The 21863-nt window shown below is 47.5% G+C and overlaps 1 protein-coding gene across 2 annotated transcripts in view; it reads right to left on the bottom strand.

Annotated features, from left to right (window-relative positions):
- Nucleotides 1-21863, bottom strand: part of KIF5B (kinesin family member 5B) — a 1711571-nt gene that overhangs the window by 540724 nt on the left and 1148984 nt on the right. For both annotated transcript variants that reach the window (XM_069648059.1, XM_069648058.1), the window contains exon 20: nt 18099-18200. In XM_069648059.1, the coding sequence (XP_069504160.1) occupies nt 18099-18200 (102 nt within the window). The remainder of the gene's footprint in view (nt 1-18098; nt 18201-21863) is intronic.

The raw sequence follows: 21863 nt of genomic DNA, 5'->3' as shown, positions 1-21863 counted from the left end.
AGCTCAAACAAGCGTTCACCTCTGCACCTATCCTCGGGCAGCCTGACCAATCTCAGCCCTTTATCGTAGAAGCTGACGCCTCACAAGGTGCCATTGGGGCAGCGCTACTACAACGGAAAGAGGACCACCTCCAACATCCCATCGCCTATTACTCCCGAACACTCACCTCCAGTGAAAGAAACTATTCGGTGATCGAAAAGGAACTATTGGCAATCAAACAAGCTTGCGAGGGGTAGCGTCATCTGTTGCAAGGAGCTAGATACCCGTTTCAAGTTCGAACAGACCACAGGAACCTAAGTATTCTCCAACAAATGGAATGCAGAAACTCTCGTCATGCCCGTTGGGCTTATTACTTCTCCCAATTTGATTTCGAACTTACCTACCTACCAGGTAAAGAAAATCACTTAGCTGACGCTCTCTCCCGAAGCTACGGAGAAGGATCTGGGAATTACACAGAACAGGAATGTCTCCTAAATGGGAAGAGATTCATTGGAACCGTCAATAACTATTTACAACAAGTATTGGATGCCCAAAAAAACCACATCTCATAAGAATCCCCTCTCTAGCCTATAAAGGAGAATACCTATTCAAAGACGATTTGCTTTACCTGCCTACCCAAGCTCTCCAGAACCAAGCATTTTCTTGGTGCCATGATCTACCCATGGCTGGACATAAAGGTAGTGCTGCTACACTGGATCTGCTGAAAAGGAATTTTTGGTGGCCTACAATGAACAAAGACGTCGTGGAGTACGTCTCTACCTGTCCCACATGTGCTCAAAGCAAACACAGTACGGCTAAGCCATTGGGGCTTCTACAACAAGAAGAACCACCCATTGGACCCTGGCAACATATATCCATGGATTTTATTGTTGAACTACCAAAATCAGAAGGATGTTCAGCCATCATGGTAGTTGTCGACTCCTTCAGTAAGTTAGCTCATTTCGTCCCCCTCAAAGGTACTCCTTCTGCCACTACCACAGCAGAAATTTTCCTGAGGGAGATTGTCCGTCTCCATGGTCTACCGTCCTCAATTGTATCTGATAGAGGAACACAGTTCAACTCCAAGTTCTGGACAACCTTGTGTAAGCAGTTACATATTCAGAGGGCGTTGTCTTCAGGTTTTCACCCAGAAACAAACGGAAAAACCGAACGCCTCAACGCTACACTTGAACAGTATCTAAGATGTTACTGTAAACAGATTCAGGACAACTGGTATCATCTCTTATCTGTGGCTGCATTTTCATACAATAACACCAAACATTCTGCTATAGGAATGAGTCCCTTTAGATGTACCTATGGGTACGAACCCAAACATATCCCGTTCTCTACTACTCAACCCACCAACGTACCTACCATAGACCAACTGCTGGACACCCTGAAACAAGCTCATAAGTCTGCTCAAGAAACCCTGTCAGTCAGTCGTCAGACATACAAAAGATGGGCTGATAAGAACAGAAGACCTAATCCCACTTGGAAAAATTGTAACAAGGTATGGCTGTCCACTAGATACCTACCCAGGAGAGTACATCCTGGTAAATTCTCACCCAGATATATTGGTCCTTTTGCTATAGAACAACAGATCAATCCTGTGGCCTTTCGGTTAAAACTCCCACACTCTCTTCAAAAAATTCATCCAGTATTCCATACCTCTCTTCTGAAAGACTATAAACCTGATCTGTTTTCAAGACCCATTAGAAGAAAGATACCCAGTTTGGATGACACCCAAAGTTTGAGGTTTCACGCATTTTGGACTCTCGATACAAACACGGAGTCCTGCAATACCTCATACTATGGAAGGGATACCCTTGGACGGAAAGGTCGTGGGAACCAGCCAGGAATCTACACGCCTCCAGACTCCTACGCCTATTCCACAGACACCATCCAGGTAAGCCTGGAGGAAGGCCTTGGTGAAGGGGTTATACTGTCATGACACGCACGCCATGGAAACTATGGAGACAATGGAAGAAGGGCTGATTCCATTCTGCACCCGGCGGTCTAGTCTCCACGCGCCCTTGCACGTCATGACGCATTCAAATAGGCGTCACACACGGAAGTCGAGGCGTTACAAACCTTGCTATTCCGCTAGGTGCTCAGGCTGTGTATTCTCTGCACTTGTTCCGCCTGTGCCTCCTCTTGTTTTCCTACTTTACTGCCCGCTTGAGCTGCTCGCTCGGTTCCGAGCCTCTCCCCATCCGGCTCGGCTTCCTGGATTCCCGCCCCTCTCGAGCAGCCTATTTCCCCCTTGCTTGACTCGAGTATTTTCCTTCGTTCCTCCTTTCCTGTTTGCTTCCAGTTCGCGTGCTGCTGTCTTGGTACGCTCCTTTCCCTCTGCAGCCTTCAGCTCTCCCTCTTCTACCCTCGGTGCAATATCCTTCCTGGCCACCGCTCCTGTTACCCAGGCTAAACTCTTCCATCCACTGCCAGTATTGCCTTCTGGGAATCGGAGTCCACTCTTCTCACTACAACGGCAAGCCTTCCTGTCAAAGCATCTGTAGTGCTGTCAACATCCCAGCACACCAGGGTTTTTTAGCTGCGCTTTTCCCTGTTTTTGGGGGCAGGCTCCCGGAGGGCCCCCTTTGCCTAGCTGTCTGCAAGCTGGCAGAGTGGCCTCCGGTGGAGCTCGTCCTAAACTCACTAAGAAAGGACTGGACCACTGGAGAGAAATAAGAGCCATTCATACAGACAGTTCCTCTGTACAGGTGAGGAGGAGGAGGGAACTAAAGAGGGCATTTATCAAGTACACAATATTTCATCGCATGACAAATACAGTCTGGTTTACACCAACCTGAATAAGGGGTGTCAGTGACCCATAGATACTGTTCTTCATTCACCACGCATTCCAGGGGGGGCTACATACATACACCACTCCTTAGAATATAAATTGCACAACCAGGTTGGAGATAGGGAAGGACGATATATTATGTTGCTGGAGAAATCTCTGAGTTAAAACTGCTGTTGATAAACATACATGCCCCAAACACTGACTCCCTGACTTTTTTCACCACTGCGCCAACCATATTCACAAATTTCCGAATTATGATATTGTGTGGGCAGGCGATTTTAAAATGCCATCACGTTGGAGCTGGACAGGTCGCCCTCAGCACAACATACCTTACCACGAGGAGCCCAGGCGTGGACTATCACAGACTATCATGATTTGCATGATATGTGGCGGGAGACACACCCTACTGACAGGGAATACTCCTTTTCAAGTGTCCACGTATCTCCTCCTCCAGAATAGATATTATGGCTACCCCCCCTGGCTAGAGGTGTGGTGGAAGCTACCATACTCCCCCAAACTCTCTCAGACCACTCCCCAGTGATGATCCGCATTGCGGGACTAGCACGGCCCATGAAACAGCTGCAGTGGCGATTTAGAGCCTGTGCTCTGGATGATGCCGTGTTCTGGGGGAAATTGGATGAGACATATAGACCTACTTTCTAACTAATGAGGGCTTGGTCCCTGACCCAAGGGTTGTCTGGGAGGCCTTTAAAGAGTATGTTGGAGGATGTTGCATAGCAAAGGAAGGGGGTGTTGAAAGCCCTACGTAAATCCATGCGCACACTAGAGGCAACCATTAGACAGTTAGAATCCCAGCAGGGGACCCGTGACTCTGCTGAGGTGCGCAACACCCTGAGAACGAAAAGAGGAGAATTGAACCAATTGGCGATCAGGTAAGAGGTTTCTTGGAGAACCGATTGCAGCGACAAGATATGGTGAGGGTGACCGTCCCAGCAGGACGTTAGCATGGGCTATCATTCCAACAAACGTGAGCATCAAAAGACGCCCATCATGGAGGTTGAGGACCCGAATTGGTGCCTCATTATGGACCTTGCTTGAATTAATAGCTTTTTTCGCGAGTACTACAACCTGTTATACCCATCCCGAACCAATGCAGGGCATGACATTATAGCGCAATACCTGGATAAGATAGCCTTGGGGTGGCTAGACCCAGATCAAGAGGAGACCCTAAATGCACCCACATCAGATGAAGAGATACATAAAGCGGTCCTCTCTCCCCCCAACGGGAAAGCCCCTGGTCTAGACGGGATAACCTTTAAGGCCTACATAGACTACTTACTGCCATTCCTGCGCGACATGTATGAGAGCGCCCTATCCACAGGCATTCTTCCTGAATCCACAAGAACTGCCCTAGTAACAGTGCTCCTCAAGCCAGAAAAGGATCCCCAAAAATGCACATCATACAGACCATAGTCGTTAATTAACACTGACAACAAAATACTAGCTAAAATACTGGCGGACCGACTCTTACTGCATATGCCTGCACTGGTTCTCCCTGGTCAGGCGGGGTTTATCCATGGTAGCTTGACCCTAAACAACTTAAGGCGACTATTCACACTTATGCATAATGTCGAATTGGAGGTCCCAATGGTAGTGGCGGCGCTGGACGCGGAGAAGGCCTTCGACTCTGTGGAATGGCCATTCCTGTTCGAGGTCCTCCACCTGTCGTTCTGGATTCGGACTCGCATTCATGTGCTGGATTTACCTGTTATACAAAGCACCCAGGGCAGCAGTGTACACGAATGGTATGACATCAGAATATATTTACCCAACACAGGGAACACTGGAGGGATGACCTCCGTTGCTACATGTTAGGGAGAATTCTCTTATAAGGCTAATTTCCCAAACCTAGTGAGTCCCCCAGCAGCTTTGCTGGATTTTTGGGGTTTGTTTTTTTCTCCTGCTAAGAGTGAGACACTTTTACTCCCACTCTTAGGCATGATTTGAGGTACGTCTTTGACTTATGTGCTTATGGGCTATGGGGTTTCTTTTTACTCCAGAGGGTATCATCTGTTTTTCTGTACGTGTGGTACACAGCACCCTCAGTGCAGTACCACAGGGGTGTCACAGTGACCCCCAAACATAGACTCCATTCCCTGGGACTGACTACTGCCTCGGCATGTAAAGTCACCATTGGCTTTACTAGTCCAAAATTGTGAACAGAACCAGTACAAACCATCATATTGTGGAAGCACTGATAAGGGGTAATTCGATTACCCCTAGGTCTGTTCGAGGGGGCACTGTCCCATCCCCCCTCGTCGAGTTTCTGGCTGGTGGCAGTGGTTACCACGCGAAATATTCCACCGAAATATTCTCTATGGGATTTTCCCATCGATTTTAAACGCACCACTTTTTGGTGCAATGTTAAAGATACCGCTGGTTTATTTATTTAATATTAAATCACCGGTTGGGTCTTTTTGCCAGAACTCGATCCTAAAATGGCGTTTGTGTCCGTCTCTGTAACTCTGCCCTCCAAATGGTGCCACTCTGTCTGGGTTCCACAAGAAGGGTGGAGGGGGGAATTGGCACCCTGGACTTCATTCCCTTAGCAACCCAAGTCGCACTCTACTCCGATTGGCCCAGTGGTGAGCTGCCCGGCTCACCACTTAGCATGTGTGATTGACAGCTAGGCTGATGAATGGGGCTTTTTCTGCATAAAAGCAGGGCCTTAGGGACTGGAACTTCAGAAGTTGCCACAGGACCTAAGAATCCAAAGAGGGAAGAAGCTGAGCCATCTGCAACGACGACACCATCGGTGAAGCCCTGCTGCAACTACCTCACCACTTTCCCGACGACAAGAGAAGATCTTCTGCTGGACGAGTCTTCTTCCCCTGAGCTGATGGGATCAACCAGTTTGCCCTTTTCGCCTTCCAAAGACGTCTCTTGGTTGAATCACCCGTGCCAAGTACCCCGGCGGCCGGATAGCCAAGCTCACCACTTTTGACAGCGAATAAAAGGATTGCACCTTTTAATCGTGAACTCCGCGGCTGGTTTCATCCCTGCGCATTGCAACGACTCCACGTTTCCCCCACGACGAGATCTTCTCTTCCCGTTGTCGGAACCACGAACTTCAACCACTGCCAGAAACAACTGCCCCCGCTGGCGCTTCCTTTCTCTTTAAGGTACTGTGTCGTACCTGGCTTCCCTTTCTACAGATTGCTAAAGGTGACCCTTAAATCCTTGGCTTCTAAACTGGGTTGGCTCCAGGCCCGCTAACTATATCTTTTGAATCACCCCAACCTCTTTTGAACACTCTGCAAAGACTTTCAGTGCACTTTAAACCGTGTGATCCTGGGCACATTTCGCTTTGCTCCATTTAAAGTGGGCCTGGCAATGAACTTTGGCTCTACAGTATTACCTGCCTTTCTCCCCTTGCTCTGAACTCAAGTGTTGGGAACTGTTTTATTCTTATGCTCTGCCTTTTTCTCTCCTTTTAACTACATTATCAGATTGTCATCTTGGTTAAGCGCTCACATCTGTTCTAACAAATAGTAGTGTTTTAACCCCGACTTGTCTGATAACTATTAGGGGAGGTGTGTATACTTAACCTGGCTGCGTTTTAACTTGCTTTTGATTGAGAGTGCTAGTATATGCCATAAAGTGTGTTTTAAATAAATAATGATATACTTTTTATACAAAGCTCTGGTCAGTGTTTGTTTGCTCTGTGTTTTGGCCCTATTGTGTATACTCCACATACTGCCCTACTCTTCTTGAGAGAAGTCTGACTGCTCAGCCACAGCTACCAGGTAAATCTAGGTGGTACAGACTGCTACCAATTGGGTTTACTGCTTCCTCCTGTAGTCTTAATCTTTTTGCAGTGTTCCCCAAGGGAACTGCACAGGATTCTGCCTAACACTACATGCGAGAATTCCACGCTCATTGGGAATACGCATACACTCGCATCTCAGTATCATCTCTCTATACGCATTTAGTATATATGTTGAGGCAGAAGGGCCTGCTGAGGCAAAGAGGGGCTCCTATCCTGCGACTCCTCTCCCTCTTGTAAAACATTACAGTTAGACTCTGAATTATCATCTTCATTATCAATTTCCACAATTTCTGGATTAGTGGGAGTTGCAGGCCCACTATCCAACCTTTGGTGATCTAACAACCGGTTTATAGTGATAATTTCAAAAACCAAAATTTCGAAAGTCAAAATATTGCGAAAAAAAATATTGAAAAAAAAGTCGCATTTTTTTTTAAATTACGTTTTTTATTCGAAATGGGGGTTCCCTCCCAAGCCCCCTTTTTAAAAATGTTTTTTTCTGTTTTACCTATTTTATTTTTATTCCCGGACCCCAAAATAAATATATAATAAAAAGAAAATTCGATATTTATTTTTTCGATATTATTGTTTCAACATTATTGTCTTTTGAATTTTTTTTTCTCAAAATTATGACTGACCACCCTAACAACCTTGTAAACAATTCATTTTTCTTACCTTTAACAGGGAGATCATTATTTTCAGTTGTTCTACTGTTAGAAAGAGCAGGGCTTCCTGCTTGAAGTTATCCATACTAGGCATGTTACAATTGCTATTCTAGTGTAGCTTAGCCTTGTGAAGATTTTTAGTTGCACAAAAGTTAAGCAAACCCTCAATGTGCCAACTCTACAATAGATTGTCACCGCCTGCCACCAGTGTTAGGCAAGATTGTGTGCAGTACCCTTTGGGAGACTACAGCAACCATGTCCTCCTGGTAATAGGGAACCCAACCTTTGGTAGAAGTCTGTACTACACAGGTTGGTAGTGTGGCTGAGCAGCCAGGCTTATCTCAAGAGGGGTCAATGTGAGCTGTAAGGTTGTAACACAGAGTTTCACAGTGACAGTCATTCAAATAAACCTAGGGCCAAAACATTTAACACTTATGGTACACATCAAAACACACTTTCTCTAAATTAGATGATACCCATTGAGGATGGCACACAGACACTTCCTACACCCTTGGGTGACTTAAATAGCTAGGCAGTCTTCTGGATGTAAATGGGTTGATTATCAACCCCTCGAAAACCAAAATCCTTGCCTTATCCAAAGGGCCGGTTAGGAAGAAAATTAACCTCTGGAATCTGAGGGGCATAAGAGTACCTTGTTCCACCGGCTTTACTTATCTGGGCTATTATGTCGGAGCTAGTAGAGGCTCGAAAGGGCAGATTCATCTTCTCCTAAACAAAGCTAAGGTACTGGCCAGGCAGATCCTTAAAATCGACCGCAAATATGGCTGATTCTCTATTAGATCTGCCTTCCTTTTTGTCAAGGGTAAAATAGCCCCGAAACTGATATATGGTCTGGAGTTCTGTACAGGGTTAACCATCTACAAACTCGATGGTATTGAAGGCGACATGTCTTACTTCTCTCCAATGCTGTCCCTCTGGCTGCAATTCGATTCAAGCTAGGCTACATCCCATTAAAATCCCGAGTTGATTGGAGGATACTTATGCTCTACGCTAAACTTAAGGTACCTATATCCAATACTTTATATGAACTTGTTGGGAACAACTTTAAACAATCTGCTTTCTTAATGAAATTTGCTAAATTGTGCAAAGACATTTTGTGTAACAGCAGCTCAGATTTAGATCAGTTAACCATTAATCCTACAAAAACTAAAAAGAAGTTGTGGTAATATGATTGGTGCCAGACTATGGATGCTTTTCACTCCTATAGCTCTATGTCTCATCTGGCACATGAACACAAGAAAAGAGGCACTCTCTCCTCAATTCTCAGGATTTTTCCTAATCGTGACCAACGACAAATCTTACTTAGATTGTGGTGGAATATTCTACCAACTCTGGACACCAAATTGAAGTGGAAACATATTTTGGTGGCTGACAGCCTTTGTAGATTCTGCCACATAGTTCCTGAAAAGGATAAACATCTTATTTTGTTTTGTACACAACTTAAAACCCTGAGAAATTCCTGTCTGAATGCACTAAAAGCTCTATTCTTGGGTTTACCAACTGAACTGGTATGGCAACGCTGTTTGTGTATTGGAACTATTCGAGAGGGCTTGGCTCTATCTAGTTTTATTCGTAACCTTCAACTGGAACATATGTGATTGACTACATTATGCTGTTTAAAACATATAGTTTCCAAAACATATCTTCTTCTTTAGAGATTATTTTTGCTATCCTAAGGGAATATATTGGTATTTTAATTGTCAATACATTGACTGTATATGCACTTTCATACTTTTTCTATGTATTTGTTTTCTCTTTTATAAAGGTTTAATAAAACCATATACAATAAAAAATAAATAAATAGCTAGTCCACTGCAGACATTGATATCACTGGGACATTTAGAGCAATACTGAGTTTAATGTAAAGGATTAGATATGGGAATAGAACAAAGGTTAACAAATAACTCACAAACTGGTAAGTACTTTTTGAAGCCTCCAATGCAAAGTAAATCACCCCTTTCCTGTAGGAAAGGCAAAAGCACAAAGTCAGAGGTAGAAGAGTCTCTCAGGGAGCCAGGACAGTCAATGGTATTTGAACAAATTCTAGGGGAGCTGAAGATCTTCTTTGCAGGTAAGTAAAAGTCTTGCACAATGTTTTTAGAAAGGGTTGTACAAATAAGATTCACTTGAAGGGCCACAAGCTAGGTGGCTTCTGAGGGGCAAAGCTGCAAGCAACTCTGCAATGGCAACCAAGACAAGTCTCACCTGAGAACAAGTAAGGTTACACAACAAGAGGTAAGTCCTCTTAGGTTTACAGTACCTTTGATTAGAAGAAATTGTGTCAGCTGGCTTCTGTTCTTGTGTGGCTCTGCAGATCCTGTTGTTCCTGGGCCACAGTCGAGAGGACAAGAGGGAAGACTTCTGGGGACCCCTGCAGCACAATGGGAAGGTCGGTGGCAGCAAAGGTCAAACTTCAATTCAGCTGCACGCGGTTTCAGCTCTTTGCGCCTCAGCAAATAGCAACACAGCAGATCTCGGATAGCACTTCAGACTTTCCTCGCATCTGGGGTCCAGCACTCTATGAGGTGGCTCAGGCTGGTTCAGTCGTGCTTCAAGGGAGTCCGAAGGATCTTCCTGGAGCTCGAGTCTGACTTAAAGCGATGCACTCGATCTGGTGTTCCTCTTCCTGGCATTTCGGTTCCAGCTGCAGCAGTAGTGGAAGTACAGCTAGCTCCAAGAGGATGTCCAGATGAGTTCTCTTTGGAGTTGATTGGTCCGACCCACCCAAGGGGAGAAGTCGTCCTTGCAGGGCTTCTCTAGTCGAGGCGAATTCGAAGCTTCAGCACAGCAGCAGGGCTTCACCGGGCAAAACAACGGTCCAGGAGTGCAGCAGGCATCTCTTCCAAGTTCTTCGGTTTCCTTTGTCCAGTTGTCGACTCTGCCTTCCAAGCCAAAAAGCCTTGCCTTTTATGCAGGTTTCTCCCATTCATTCCAGCCTAACTGTCAATCACACAGCAGGGTGGCTGTCCTTTAAGGACAGCCAGTCGGCCAATCACCTTAGGGTACATTCCTGTAACCAGGGGGATTAAGCACAGGGAGTTCCAGACACCTCCCTCACTTCCTGCCCCTACCAGACATGCTGGAGTCAGAGGCTGGCTTCACTTGTGAATCCCGCCAAAGACAAAACAAACGAAGGGATCAAACCTGGTTTGGCACACCGAGTAAATCTCAAGAAGGACCTTTCCAACAAGAAATGGCGAGGACCAGGGCCATTTTGGCAAAATGGGCACCCATGGGTGCCTTACTGCAGATGCGAACGCAGCCCGCAGTAAAAATACACAATGGTAGTAAAATGTAAACCACTGCCACCAACCATTAATTATAGAAAGGGTAACGTAAAAATGTTACATGAGAAACTAGACAAAGGGGATGGAACAAGTTACTTACCTGTAACTGTTGTTCTCCAGCATGGGTCTGGCATGGATTCACATGCTCATGAATATTCCCCGTCGTCAGGCTGGGAATCCTCTGTAAAGAAAAAATCAGTTTCAGTTTCGTTTCTGAACTGTCTTTCTACTAATAACAAATCACTGGTCTCTGGGTCATACTGCCCCCACCCAATGACTGCCCTCTACCTAAGCACCTCCTCTGGCAGCCATCTTCAGATTTTTACGGCACGTTCAAGTGTTGGGAGTCCTCGTGCTATAGCTCTCGAGCTTTTACTGCGTTTTCACACTTTTTTCAAAGAGACTTTCTCATTTTTCGGTTAAATCGAGCCTCAAGCTCTGCCGTTCTACTTCCGATCAACGGTGACCTGTTTCAGAATTTTCTAAGCCCCTCAAGGGTGAAGTTTTCGTCGAGTTACGCTTCTTGGGGGATTCCAGAAGATCTGAGGCCTACCATGGACATGGCCCAGGACAAGGGAAGCTCGACGCCCGGATCCAAGCTGTTCAGGAACTGCCCTGGATGCGGGTTACAGAATGTTTTCAAGGAGGACGAGCATTCGAGATGTCTCTACTGCCTTCATGAGGACAAGACGCATGTGGAGAAGGACTGTGCATTCTGCAAGAACCTATCGGAACGGACCATGAGGGATCGTCGTACCCGCCTCGCCAGCTGGCTGGAGAAGGGCCCAGCAGGTGAGAAGAAGAAAAGGTCCGAGCGGTCTTCTAAGTCCTGTGAGGGCGCCTCAGCGACGGGGGCCCAACAGAAGGCTAAGCACCGCGAGTGCCGAACGGTCGGGCTCTTCGGCTGCCAGGCAGGGCGCGCCTTTCCCAGCACCATCAACCACGAGCCATCTCTCTGGTTCGGGGAAGACGAAATCCGACAACCCGGGTAAGCTTCTGGAGAGGCCCTGGTCGATCTCGATGGATTCAGCCGAGGGGGAGCGAGGCAGTGACCCTCCCCCCAAGGCTGGAAGACTTCGGGGGGACAGCCAGGAAGAGAGTGCTACAGCTCACAGGAAGGCCAGACGGAGCGTTCTTCTCTGGCTGAAGTCTCACCTGACCCCTCCAGGTTTCCGCCTATATATGCACTCCAAAAAAAGGAGTTAATCCTCGAATCTTCTGGAATTGCACCTGCGCAGTTGAGGGACAGCCGTCGGTTGCCGGCTGGGTCAATCGAGAGCTCCCCCCCCCCCAAGGAATGCAGGGCCTCCCTGCTCTAAAACTCAGAAAAAATATGCTCCACGGAGAACAGTAGCAAGTCATAACAAGGTTAGCTTTTCCCAGCAGAAATGGCCTTGACTGCATCCCAAGTTTGAAGAAACATGTTTGTCTCAGCACTGTGAATAACACACTTCAGCAAAACGTGTGCAGCCTTTCACTTCGGAGTGAAGTAAATATCCAACATGGCTGCGAGCACTCCCAGAATGCATTGTGCTCCCGCGCCATTTTGAACTAAGCATAAATTGAGCAGAAGACAGATGCAGGAAGGGATGCCAGGCCTCTTCTTGCGTCTTCTTTGGATATTCAGTCAGCTGTTGGTCTATGAAAGATTCTTGGCTCCAACGCTGATTTGAAGAAATTGATGCAGGAGTCCTCTTATCCAAAATCCAGCCTGGAAGGGGGTGGTGCGGGGGCATATCGATGAGGAATCTGCAGGTGAAGAATCCATAGAAAGAACATTTTGGTAAGGTAATTTCTCCTTCATTCCTTCAATGGATTGCTTTTCTCCTGGAGATCCCTCATCATGATAGACTCCCAAAGCAGTCAGGATAACGGAGGAGGGCAGAAAGATTCAAACCAGCAGATTCTGTAGAACCGTCCTACCAAACCTAGCATCTGCTCCCCGTGCAACATCCAAGGCAAAGTACTTGGTGAAGGTATGTAAGGATGACCAAGTCGCCGCCCAGTATATATCCCCAACAGGACCTCTGGAGGGCCGTAGAGGCTGAGACCCCCCTGGTGTAATGAGCCCCGATACCCGCTGGAAGCTCCTTGCCTGCCGATTGGTAATACTTGGATATACACATAATAATCCACTGTGATAGGGTTTTTATATAGTGATGGCAAGACCTCTTCTAGACGAGGAGGTGGCGGCCACAAACCACTGGTCTGATTTGCTGAACTCTCTTCCTTTGAAGGGTGTGGAGGGGGGTAAAAGACAAGTAAATCAATAGACAGGGACAGATGAAATTCTGAAACCACCTTAGGAAGAAATCCGGGTCTGACTTTAAGAGAGACGTTCTCGCGAAAGAACTTCAGAAAGGGAGGTTTGCAGCACAATGCTTGCATTTTGCTAACCCTACTGGTAGATGTGGTTCCAACCAAAAAGGCTGTCTTTAGGGGATAACAGCCGTAAAGAACATGAATGCATAGGCTCAAACAGAGCCACCATCAAGTAGGTCAAAACTAGATTAAGATCCCAATCTGGGACAAAACAGGGGGTTTTGATGGAAACTTGTTGAGAAGGTCCTTCAGGAACTGAGCCATTACCGGAATAGTGAATAAGGAACCTTGGTCTGGGGACCTCTTTAACACAGACATGGCCGCCAAATACCCTTCAAATGTGGCAACCTGAAGGCCTGAAGAGGCCAGTGACAGAAGAAACTCCATCACTGTGGTGGTGGGGCAGGAGATAGGGTCAGTCTCGCATTCCCTGCACCACACCTCAAATCTTCTCCACCTGCATGTATACAGAGATCTAATAGAAGGTCTGCGTGAAGCCAGCAATACCTCAAGTATCTCCTCCGAGAGGTCCCAGTCATCATACCTCATGCTCTCAAGAGCCACACATGAAGGTTGAGGGAATCCGGGGTCAGGTGGAGCACTGAAACCTCTGACTGGGTTAGGAGATCCGGGCGCCGAGGTAACCAGTGAGGTGGGCATATGGTTAGATCCATGAGATCGGAGTACCATGTCCTGCTCGCGCAGTCCGGGGCGATCAACATCAGGGTCGCTTGGAATCTATTCAACCTCCTGAGAACCCAAGGGATGACGGGAATCGAGGGGAAGGTGTAGTGTAGAGGGACGATCAAATCCACTAGAAATTCATCCCCCAGTGCACCGTTTGCTGTGAATTCCCTTGAGCAAAAACTTTTCGCACTTCCCGTTGGACTCAGACGCGAACAGATCCAGTGCTGGGGCACCCCAGAGAGCAAATACCTCCTCTAGGACTTCGTGGCACACTTCCCACTGGTGTGAGACCATGCTCTGCCTGCTCAGAGCATCCACCAAGGTGTTCTCTGTCAACCCAGATGAACTGCCGAGGGGGCAGCAGTGCACGCTACCCTGTTTGTAGAGGTAGTGCATGGCGACTGTGTTGTCTGTCAGGATGAGGACATTCTTCCCTCCGAGAGACAGGGCAAGACCCTCAGGGCTAACCAGATAGCCCGCAACTCCAGCCTATTGATGTGCCACCTGGCTTCTGATGGAGACCAGAGGCTGCTCACCTGCAATTCCTCACAGTGGGTGCCCCAACCCTTCATGGACGCATCTGTGACCACTCGGGCCTAGGGACCAGGAGGCCAGAAGGGTTCCCCCACCAATAGATTGCTGCGAGTGTTCCACCAACCGAGTTCACAGACTACCTGGCTGGACACCGAAAGACGATCCACATTTTCTCCCAGGTACTGAGACCCCTGTCCCTCAGGAGCCATTGGAGGGATTGCATACAGAGCCTGGCCGCTGGCACAAAAAGAAAGCAGGAGGCCATGAGACCCAAGAGGCAGAGGAAGGAAGCCGCTGGAAGAGTGGCGTGCTTCTGAAACAAATGCACCATCTGGGCTACGTTGCGGACTCTCTCCTCGGGAGGAAAAACCTTCCCTACCCGGGTCTCCAGGACTGCTCTGATGAACTGGAGCCACTGAACTGTTGTCAAATAGGACTTCAAGTAGAAGGAGAAGCCCAGCTTGTGCAGTAGCAGGCAGGTGTCATCTATATGAGACGAGATCTGCCCCACAGACTTCCCTCAGATCAGCCAGTCGCCCAGGTACAGAAATACATGGACCCCAGATCTCCTGAGGTGAGCCGCCATTACCGCCATGAGCTTGGCGTGGAGGTCAACACAAAGGGAAGCAGTTTGAACTGACAGTGCTAGTCTCTTATGAAGAATTTTACAAACTTCATGTGCTTCTGGTGTATCGGCACATGAAAATAAGCATCCTGTAAGTTTATCGACACCAGTCAGTCCTGTAGTTCGAGAGCGTTGAGAATCTCTCACAACTTCACCATCCTGAATCTGTCCTTCCTCAGGAACTTGTTCGAGGTCATGAGGTCCAGGATGGGACAGAGACCTCCTCCTTTCTTGGGAAATACCGGCAATACCAACCAGACCTTCTCTGATCGGGAAGTACCTCTTCCACAGCACCCTTCGACAAGAGGGCTTGCAGTTCTTTCTGGAGCTCCTGCCCCATTTGGAGTGGGGAGGTGGAGGTCTGTCTGGAGGCCTCTTCAGAAAAAGCAGACAATTATCGCACTGAATTAACTGCAAGACCCAGGCATCAGAAGTTATTTCCTGCCACTGGGGCCAATGCCCTGCCAACTGTCCACCAACCGGTGCGTGAGAGGGGAAATCAAAGCAGCTTAGAGGGCGCAGGTGACCCCGATGCTGCTCGTTGGCCTCTAGAGGCCCCTCTGCCGCTTCTGGGGTGCGCAACGCACCTCTGCCCTTGCCTGGCTTGCAGGAGCTGCGCCTTCCTGCCATAGGGCACATAACATCTATAGCCTCTGCCCCGGGAGGCGAAGCTGAAGGCAGGTATGGCCGGCTGCGCCACTAGGCCCAATGATTTGGCAGCCAATTAGGACTCCTTGAATTTCTCTAAGGATTCGTCTGCTTTCCGTCCGAAAAGCATGTCACCTTGAAAGGGCATGTCCAGCAACCGATTTTGTACATTTGGAGAGAAGCCATAGGTTTTTAGATAGGTTTGGTGTCTCATTAGGACTTCTGGATCCATTGTTCTGCCAACGCAGTCTGCTACGTCCAGGCCTGTTTGCAACGACTGCTTGATTACCTCCTTCCCATCATCCACCAGCTGTAAAAATCCTTCCCGCATGGCACCCTCTGGGACGTATTCAGCAGCATGTTCAACTTCCTTCCATAAACCAAATGAGTATTTGGTGAAACCACATGCCACGTTAGTGGCTTTGAGAACCATGCTACCAGAGAAGAACAACTTTCGGGCCAATGTGTCATTTTTCCATGTCTCTGTCCATAGGCATTTTAGAGGTTGATGCCGCGGGCCTGGTGGAAATAGTGGGAGAGTGTTTAACCAACCCTTCTGGGGAAAGGTGTGTGGCGAGGAAAGAAGGGCCTATGAAGGGTCTACTCTGGCCGGGCCTATACTTCCCTGTAAAATTGGCATTCACAGGGGAATGCTACAAGGGTGCTGACATAACGGAGCTAAGGGGTCCGCAATGGCTGGGTTGAAAGGCATATTATGCTCGACTGTAGGTTTCTCGCCCAAAATATTGCTAAGATCATACCCCCGAAGACAGGGTAGTGGACGCCTTCAACCCCCTTGGTGTCAACTACCCTGTGAACCAGATCCCTGAACCTAGCACTGGTGTGGGTATAGGGCTGGCTTTGCTGTAATTCCAGGTCTGGTGAAGTATCCAGACCACTGGCTTCATACAGGATAACTTGGGGGCAACGTGCTCGCCTTGGAAGCAAGATGACATGAAGCAACACAGGTCCGATCCCCGGGTCCGCGGTTAGAAACCTCTGGGTATTAAGTGTGTCATATCATATAGTATGTAGACACTGAGCTAGGGCCAATAGATCGGCCTGATCGTCGAAAATAATCGACGCCGGCAACCATGTAAACGAGGTTGATGGTGTCCTCAGAGTCATCGATGCCACATATGGAATGCAAGGAATCGAAGAAACCCGATCTCGACAGCGGCACAAAAGAACCGTCGATGACTGTCAGCGCTGCGGGCTTCAGAATAGACTTCGAAGCTGAAGCTTTCGATGTCGAAGGTTCTTTGGGCGCTGAGGGACGCTCGGATAACAGATAGGCCTCAGCGTTATGGCCACTTATGCCTGGCAGGTGTAACAATCAAAAACGTTTTCGATGCCGATGATGTCAACGGAATGGCTGGCTTCGGGTCAGTGGCCAGAGCCGCACCTTAAAACTCTCCCACTCTTCCCAAGTGGTCGGCCAGTTAGGCAAGATTGTATGCAGTATCCTTTGGGTGCACTACAACAAACCTGACCTCCTGGCAATAGGAATCCCGCCTTTGGTATAAGTCTGTACTACACAGGTTGGTAGCGTGTTGAGCAGCCAGGCTCATCTCAAGAGGGGTCAATGTGAGCTGAGATTCACAGTGACAAGTATCCAAATAAACTCTTACACACAAGGTTTCTTGATTAAACAATGATTAATTTATTTAACGGTCAGTCAGAGTAAGCCTTCTTCAGAAGGGGCAATATAATAGTAACACACAAATACACTCCAAAATACACACTCTTAATATTTCTAAATCAGTAAGTACCCTTTTGGGATGGCACACAGACACTTCCCTACACCCTCAGGTGACTTTAGTAACTAGGACACTGGACATTAATATATCACTGTTTGCATTTAGAATCAGACTTAAGAGTTTCACAAAGAAAAAGGTTATTAGAACAGAACAAGAGATGAGACAAATATTCTGAAGCAGGCAAGTACTTTTGGTAACCCCCCAATGCAAAGTTAGTTAATCCCTTCCTGGAAGGAAGACAAAACACATTGTCAGAGGGAAGAAGAGTCATTCAGGGAGCCAGGCTAGGCCAAAGTCAATTGAGCAAAAGTCTAGGTGGGCTGAAGCACTTCTTGCAGGTAAGTAAACGTCTTGCACAATGTTTTATAAGTCTTTGTACAAAAGAAGAATTCAAAGCAGGGCCACAAGCTGTTCAGGCTTGTGAAGTAAAGAAGCCATCAGTAACTCTACAGAGCAACCACAAAAGGTCTCATCAACAGAAAACAAGTGCAGTTACACAACAAGAGGCAAGTTCTCTTAGACTGCTCAGGGTTAAGGCCTGCTTCTTATCTCAGTACAGTTTCTCTTTAGGAGGGCTGCTAGGTATATTGCTGATGTAATCATTTAGCAGCAGAATACATTGTTTTGAAAGAAGGAGCACAGGGATCACAATTGTTCTGGGAGCACCTAGTGATTTGTCCAACCTACTCGTCCCTCAGAATGCAGGACAGTGGCTTTGAAATTGATTTCTGAACCTATCAACATGCAATATTAAGATAATCAGAAAGAAGCCAGACCTGGCTGTGGCTGTACCACTATTTCCTTCGAGCAGGTAGCAATTACATGTGCTTTCACACTGTATCCATCTGCAAACATTCAACCAAATACTCAAACTTAGGTATGCCTATGAAAAGTGGTAGAAAAGGTATAATACAAAGACATTCGATTTTGTTTACAGTTTTCACGTGTCACAGATTAGATGGGGACCTGATTGTACTCACGTAAGTTCATGCAACTTTCTGCTTTTTTCCTGGTCTGTTGATTTCAATTTCTCATGTTCAATACGGAGACGTTCTTGTTCGAGCATCATTTTCTGATTTTGGCTGAAAAGACCATATCAAAATTAATCAACATGTCTAGCGGTCATTTCCTCCTTTATGCGATAATGCAAAGACCATTCAACTTTTTAATGACATAATGGAAGTAAGATGAAATACGAATAATTGGGTGATGCAGCAGGTACCAGACAAAGAGAAGTGAACCATAAGTCACGATATGGGAACATCCGTACATAGGCCCAGAGTATTCAAAGGTTTATTACATATGTTGCTTACTGGGTTGTCTGTGGCTTGTGTGAACTGGGCACTTGACAAATACTGGCTAAATAGCAGGTAGCTGGGTTGTGCTTTCAAACGTGTACTGCCCTGCAGAAGTTCAATCGATCCAGCAAGGCAAGTGGAAAAATAAATATGGGCAGAGCTGTCAATAGTTGAAGACGTAAATCCTGGTAGGAGAATCACACATTGTTGTTATTCCTCCCGAACTGGTATCGAAAGTGCTAAACCTAGCACCAACGGGTTACCAAGGCACCAGTAAAACGAAGGAATGATTGTGAGAATAAGTCGGGTTCCCAGATCTGGGAAAGGAAGTTGATGAAGCCCTGGCACACTGCACACGGTGTCAAGCATCAGCTACAGTAACACAGCCACCTCCGACTGACTCACCTGCCAGGAGCAATGAGCCCTGACAGGCCCTGAGCAATGACTTTGGAATAAGTCTCCCGAAAAATGCCTTCATACTAGTCCTTGAATTCTCCAGGTACGTACTCTAGGTCCAGAACAGACTGTCAAGTGTAGCCCATGGCCGGGCTAGTGGGCTACACGATTGCCCTCAGAGGGTACACACACAGAAAACTAAAGACGCAGACACCAACGTAATGACCTACATTACTCACTGTAATCATATTTCTGATGACTGTATCTGCTTAGATTCACATGCTGTGCATGTAGTCCGACATCTAGTGGTAATCGCTGAGTTTGAATCTTTTTTTTGAAGATCGAAAAGGGACATGGGCGTGACTTTAATACCATCCCCAACGTGATGTGTAGTGTACCCAAAATCCCTCAAGCTTCGAGGTCCCACTGGTTTTCCTTTTGCCGTGAGGGAGCCTTGCAGAATGCGTGAGTGAGTACAGAAGAGAGAAGATGTAAGATGTGTATGTTCCTGCTACTCCAAGAGGGGAGGAATGGTGGGCGCATGTGAATCTAAGGAGATATAATCATCAGAAATAAGATTACGGTGAGTAATGTTCGTCTTCTGAAGCTTGTGAATCTGCTTAGAATCACATGCTGTGCATAGACTAGCGAGATGGTGGCAGGATGTGTGAAGGAACAGTAGCAAAGAGATGTGTTAGCCCTGCTTGTCCCACCTGACAATCAGACTTTTGTTTATGTCTAAGCAGTAGTATTGGGTGAAAGTGTGAACAGAACTCCAGGTTGCTGCTTTACAAATGGAATCTAGAGTAACATTTGAAATTAATGCTATGTTGGATTAGCAATGTCGGGTGCTTCCCAGAGTATGTCCATGCATCTCTGAGGGCGTTGAAGGTGTCCAAACTCTACGAATTCAGGAGCCAAGTTGATTGGGGGCATGGGTGCAGTGTCTCTCCCTGGTCTTGAGACAGTATGCTCTACGGGCATGGCAGCTTCCTGGGAGGGGAGACTGACATTTCCATGAGATTGGAGAACCAAGGCTGTCAGGCCCACATTGGTGCCACCAGGATAATTGTGACTTGTTCCTGGTGCATCTTGTGCATTATCCTGTTAAGAAGGGGAATCCGGGGAAAAGCGTAGGCTATCTCCCCTTATCCAGAGACTGTTCCCTTTGGAGCATTTCTGTGGGTACCGGGAGGCGTAATCTGGGTATTGGGTGGTCTCCAGAGTTGCGAACCAGTCGATCTCTGGGCAACCCCATTCTGTAAAGATGTTGAGTACAACGTGCTCTTGTAACTGCCACTTGTGCTCTACAGGTAGGGGGTGGGGGAAGTCTCTGCTGAGCATGTCTGCCAGAAAATTAAATTCGCCTGGAACATGTTGTGAGGAGGAGGAACATGTCGTCTTTGAGTGCCCACTTCCAGATGTTCTGGGATAGTTTGGATAGCCCTAGAGTGAGTGCCCCCTGTTTGTTCAGGTAGCACATGGCTGTGGTACTGTCTGTAAGGACCAGAACTGTCTTCCCCTGAAGTTGTGCTTGGAAGGCTTTCAGTGCTTTGAACACTGCAAGAAGTTTCAACAGATTGATGTGATTGGACGCTACTGATGGGGACCACACTCTGCTGTGTGCTGTCTGTTGGAGGTGAGCCCCCCCCCACCCAGACAGAGATGTGTCTGTGGTAAGAGTGGCCTCCACTGTGGAGGTGGTGAAGGTTTTACCATGCAGAAGGTTTTCCCTTGACCACCACTGCAGAGACTGAACGAGGGCTGTCAAGATCGTCCCACTGGCTACTGGACTGACAACATTGGCTCGAGAGCCACTGTTGCATGGGGTGCATGCACAGACAAGCTGAGGCACTAGAAAGACGCATGAAGCCATCATCCCCAGTGACTGGCTACATAGTGAGGGATCTGGAACAGCATGTTTTGAACCCTTGCGTTGGAGGGGAAGACGAGCCAGTCTTCTGTCCGAATCAGGGCCCACAGAAACTGTTCGACTTGGCTGGGGACCAGACTTGATTTTTTCTCGTTGATAGGGAATCCCAAGCTGAATAGGAGACGTACTGTCGCCTGGGTATTTGCTAGGCAAGTTCCGTACGAGTCCCCTGTTATGGTAGGGATACACAGGGATGGACTGTTTGCGCAGGTGAGCTGCCGCTACCGCCAATATATATGATATGATATATGATAAGGCATTTATAAAGCGCCGATACACAAGTGTTTCAAGGCGCGACGAGGCAGGGGAGGGGAAACAGCCAATACCTTTGGTAAACACCCCCTGGCTGAGGCAATGCCATAGGGGAGAACTTTGAACTTGTAGTGCGTGTCCTCTATCATGAGCCTGCAGTATTTTCTGTGCGCTGGCAACTTTGAAATATGAGAGTATGCATCTTTCATGTCCAATGTGGCCATGTAGTCCCCCCTGCCGCAGCAGTGGAATTACCTCCTAAAGAGTTGTCATCCTGAACCTTAGGGGCTTGACATACTTGTTCGCAGGATGCAGATCTTAAACAAGCACGTTGTTAAATGCTTTTTGGGAACAAGGAGTACACTGAATAAGTACCCTTGTTTACCTGGAGATAAGGGACGACTTTTATCGTGCCCTGGACCTCGTCCAATAGGATGCGCAGATGGTCTGGTGACATTTGTCTGCTTCTGGGTGGATGGTAGCGGGTTGGCCGGAGAACTCTATGCAGTACCCGTGGGCGAAGGTCTTGAGTACTCACTGATCTGATGTGATCCCCTCCCATGCGTGAGCAAACTATGTTAGACATCCCCCGACCGGGAAGTGTGGGTGGGGACCTGCACCATCGGGCACTAGGAGGCTGAGGCCACAGAGCCTCACAAAGCAGAGTATCTACCCCTGCCTTTCCCCCCAATGAAAATCTCTGTTGAGATCGGAAATTACCAGAGGAGCCCTGTCCGGAGGCCCAGTTGGACCCTCCAGAGCCATACTGCGCATGGGGAGAGCGGGAGAAGGACTGGCCACGAAAGATCCAGCGGGCGTTGAAGTTGCTGCGCTGGACGAAGGGCTTAGCCATGATGTGGATGAGC

This window comes from Ambystoma mexicanum, chromosome 2q (assembly GCF_040938575.1).
Source record: "Ambystoma mexicanum isolate Mex_15411 chromosome 2q, UKY_AmexF1_1, whole genome shotgun sequence".
In the NCBI taxonomy this organism is placed as follows: domain Eukaryota; kingdom Metazoa; phylum Chordata; class Amphibia; order Caudata; family Ambystomatidae; genus Ambystoma; species Ambystoma mexicanum.
The sequence above is the reverse complement of the archived record's forward strand: the minus strand, read 5'-3'. Positions and strand labels throughout refer to the sequence as shown.